This window comes from Gavialis gangeticus, unplaced genomic scaffold (assembly GCF_001723915.1).
Source record: "Gavialis gangeticus isolate Ggan-Ray unplaced genomic scaffold, GavGan_comp1, whole genome shotgun sequence".
Lineage (NCBI taxonomy): Eukaryota > Metazoa > Chordata > Crocodylia > Gavialidae > Gavialis > Gavialis gangeticus.
This window is the reverse complement of record NW_017729024.1, coordinates 12,758,625-12,762,834: the sequence shown is the minus strand read 5'-3', so window position 1 is coordinate 12,762,834 and position 4,210 is coordinate 12,758,625. Positions and strand designations below refer to the sequence as shown.

General features: G+C 37.4%; 1 protein-coding gene across 1 annotated transcript in view; it reads left to right on the top strand.

The window, feature by feature from the left end:
- Nucleotides 1-4,210, top strand: part of ADGRV1 (adhesion G protein-coupled receptor V1) — a 576,350-nt gene that overhangs the window by 152,981 nt on the left and 419,159 nt on the right. The window contains exons 40-41 of the mRNA XM_019518182.1: nt 1,289-1,367; nt 3,595-3,733. Coding sequence (XP_019373727.1) covers nt 1,289-1,367; nt 3,595-3,733 — 218 coding nt within the window. The remainder of the gene's footprint in view (nt 1-1,288; nt 1,368-3,594; nt 3,734-4,210) is intronic.

The window sequence follows — 4,210 nt, the reverse complement described above, 5'->3', positions numbered from 1 at the left end:
CCCTTCCGACCCTAGAAATTATGAAACTATGAAACTATAAAGGTCCTCAGAATAAGGAAATAATAGCAGGGAAACAAACCAAGGATCAAGCACGATGGGGAGGGATTGGATCAGGGAAGCTGAAGGTATGAACAGAAGCATGTGTAAACCTTAGCACATACTGGAAAGAACACAAGATTCTTGGGGCTTGACTGTCTTTTGCTGTCTCACAAATATCTATTTTGTGAACTTAATGACAATGTTCCCTTCCCATCCTGTTATAGTGACAAATCCACATACACTATAACAGCCCTCTGTTTCTACTAATTGCTTAATTAGTTTATTTGGTAGAAATCTGTGCTGTGTATCTGAATATTAACTTTGTTGATAGATGCTTGCAAGTGGTTAATAGGGTAAAATGTTTTTTCTCCTCAATTTTTTTTAGTTTTTGTAACATGAGAAATGCCTTCTAAAAGATTAAAATGAAAAAAAATGAAGTTCCAAAGTCAAGTACTCAAAATTTAAAAAAAATACTAAAATTAAGGTTGCCCTTATGCATCTATGTTCTGAAGAAAAGACATGTTTAAAAAAAAATCAAGCTGTAGGCATACCATATTGGGCACCAAAAAGTATTTGCCGCTTCTTATATTAATTGCTCTGTCACTCAGTTTCTTGCCTATTATCATGGTGATGATATCGCCTTTTTACAGTGATATTGTGAAGATAATTGTACTAATGTTTGTGGAGTACTCAAATGCTACAGTGATGAGTGCTAGAGAAAAGTCTACAAGGAAACGAATAAATCTCTGTTCAGAGCAGGTTTTAGAGCCTGTGCGGTAAATAAGACATGGACCCACATGCTTAATGATGAAGTTAAAACAAAGTATTGGTTAGCTGCTTAGTCAAGGAGCAGTATTGATCCCTGCACTGAATTAAGGAGCAGTCCTGTAACTGTAACTGTGTGATTGTAATCCATAAACACAAATGGTCAGATTAATTTGCTTGGACAACCTTAATTCTGACACCTCCTAACATATCAGTGCTTGGGCTCACAAGCACTTAATGTTTATAAGTTTTGCTAGTAATGCTGTAGGAATTGGATTATATAGGCGATGGTGATTTTTCAATGCTTTTTCCCCCAAATATTCCCAATTAATATATCCATTCTCTTCCTTTCACTGTAGTTTGGGAGATAGAAAAGTGCATTTTGTGCACAAAGTTTGGAAAATGAAGTTTTAATCATACCCTGAAACAATATAAATGGATTTTCTTTTTTCTTCATTTAATTTTTTTAAATATTTTCTTTTAGATATAGAAGGCATGTCTGCTCAGATTATTATTGATGCCAATGATGGAGTCAAAGGAGTAATTGAATGGCAGAATACCAAGTAAGTCTCATCTTCCATGAAGATCATAATATGTGGGTTGGTTACTAGGATTCCCAGTGGCAAAACTCCCAGTGATGTTGATGAAAGCTCATCAGACCTTTATTATAGTAAAACAGTTTTGAAGAAGGTTCATCTGGCAAGTGTGGAATATCTTTCTAATGCTAGTGAAACATTTTAGGACTAGTGAAGCAGATCCTTCAATGTGCCTGATTTTCGGTTTTACCTTTTATGTTTTATGCTCTTGGCCTCAGCTGGCCCCAGTAACAGAAAAGGGAACCAGTTCCCAAATCCAGATAACAATGAATTTTACCAAATACAGTATAGATACAACCCAAAATCTGATTCTTTGTGGACGCGTCTACACATGCATGGTTACTGTGCAGTAAATATAGTGATTTATGCTGACTTGAGTGTAAATTTGATACCTGCATCATGCAGGAATGAAATTTATGTCCGATTTAATTACTGTGAAGTAACACATGTAGACGCCTTACTGCACAGTAGCACTGTGTGTGTGAACTGATTTAGGACTAACTTTATTCCCAAGTCAGTCCACACACAGCGTTAATGTGCTTTAATGCCTGCACATGTAGATGCTGACCTATTACCGTTTACTGTGCAGTAAATTTAAGCTGATGTAGATGCATGTGTAAACACGCTCTGTGTATAGAAAAGTATGTTGTTTTCTGCTTGAAAGTTTAAGTCCATCCCATTCTGGATGGCTCTGTGCATATATGTTTCCTTATTTATGGCATTTATCTCCTTTCTGCACACACATGAATAAATCTAGGTAAGAGAATACAATTCTCTTCTTCATTCATGCTGTTGCATTGCAGCACATTTCTGTTGTAGTTACAGATCTACTTACATCTTCAAACTTCCTATGCAAGATTTCCTATCATTGGGTACATATAGACTGGACTGATAACCATTTCCCCTTCTCTACTGTTAACTTCTTGGGACATGCCAGAAATGCATGGCCTACATATGGGCACTTTTCATGTGTCTTGTGTGTCATAGAAAGTAGCTATGCTGAACAAAGTGGCCATGTACAAAAATTCAATTGTAGAAAATTTTCTACCCTTAGAAATGATTCTGAGAGAGGAAGGAGTACAGACGTTCAATGTGCAACCACTCCCTCTCCCCAGCTCCTTCTACATTCCTGATCTGAGGAAAGTGTGCACTACTCCAGTTCTTGTATTCCCAGAGGGATTGGAGCAGCAGGGGAAAGTCCCCTGCCTGCTTCCCTCACCAGGGATCATGATATAGAGTGAGAAATAGGGAGCAATTCCAAGTGGCAGAGCTGTATGGCAAAGCCCCTGTCTACTTCTGCCACTGGAAACTCTGCCCTTAATGCATCCACCAGGTTGAGGTGACCCCAGGCTCTGGAGTCCTTTCCCCTGGCTGTACTCCTCCTAGCTCCCAGGGAGAGCTAAGCAGGGGGAAAGCATGAGATGTTCAGTGTCCTCTGAGAAATATTTTGAGAGCAATTTCTACTTTATTGTAGTTATTTTACTTCGGGAGCAGGAGAAAAAGCTTGATTGCCTGCACACTTTTGATTTCTACCAGGAGAACGGTGATTTTCCCAGTAGAAACTGAATGTCTGTATGTAGCCATTGTGTAAAACCTCCATTATGTGCTGAATTCCACTAAATAATATAAGAGTTGTATTGGATATATGATTGATAGCACAAAGAGGTCTGCCTTGTCCGAAAAGCACTGCGTCATCTCATATGTGAATGTAACTATGATCTAATTTGCCATCATGTATCTAAACAATTAGATTATAAAACATTAATAAAGTTGCAAAAGTAATTATCTGGAACTCAGAAAATGCCCAGGCTACCTTAATTCAGACCTTTTGCATATGTATTGTTATATTTTAAGTATTTGAACAAGACTATTTTGATTTTACTATATAGGTGTAAATCTAATGTACATTTTTATAATATATAATTCAGAAGCAGGCACATATTACTTAGTAGAGGTTTGAGCTAACTTGCATATAACAGGTTGCACTCTAACCTTTTTAAGGCAGACATGTTGCCCGTTGCCACCCCCCGTCCCCCACCCCCCGGTCGCAATGTCACCTTTGTAATGATGCAGGCTGAAAATTACAAGCTGGTAATAGGAAGTGGGAGATAAATTATGTTCAATGTTGTTGAATGAACTAAGAATTTTGAGTACCTTTCTGATCACTGGGGGTTCTTTTTTATTTTTATTTTAGTTTTGAAATAGATGAAAACCAAGGGATTCTGACAGTAGTAGCATACCGGGACAGAGGATCATATGGCAATGTATCTTTGTTTTTCTATGCCCAGAATCTGGAGGCCTACCTGGGTTTGGATTATAATGTGTCCTCAAGGGTAAGAAACAAACATCAAGAACAATGCTATTAATTTCCTAAATTTCTTTACTATTTGCAAAGCAGTGTATTTTTCTCAATTGGCTCAATCATGCAAAGTGACAGCCACTGCAACTACAGTGGCTCTCACTTTCGTTTACACAGTTTGTAAACCGAACATAATGCTCTCATAGTGTGGGGGCTATTGTTCTTTAAATATTCTGAATTATGCATGTTTCAAAATATCAGACTTCCATTTTATTTGTAATGTTTGTTTGGAAAATTTATGCAATTCATATTTGGGAACAATATTTCTTAGAAGATTCTTTACCTCAGGGCCTTTTAAAATATGGTTTCAGTAAACAAGGCCTTGTTTAGCCCTCATTCTGCAATGGACTGATGATCTTCATTCCTGTTTTTAGCCAGTTTACATATAGAGACATTCACAGGTTTGACCCTTATTTCCACAGTGCAAATCTGTAGAGCAGACTTGAAAAAG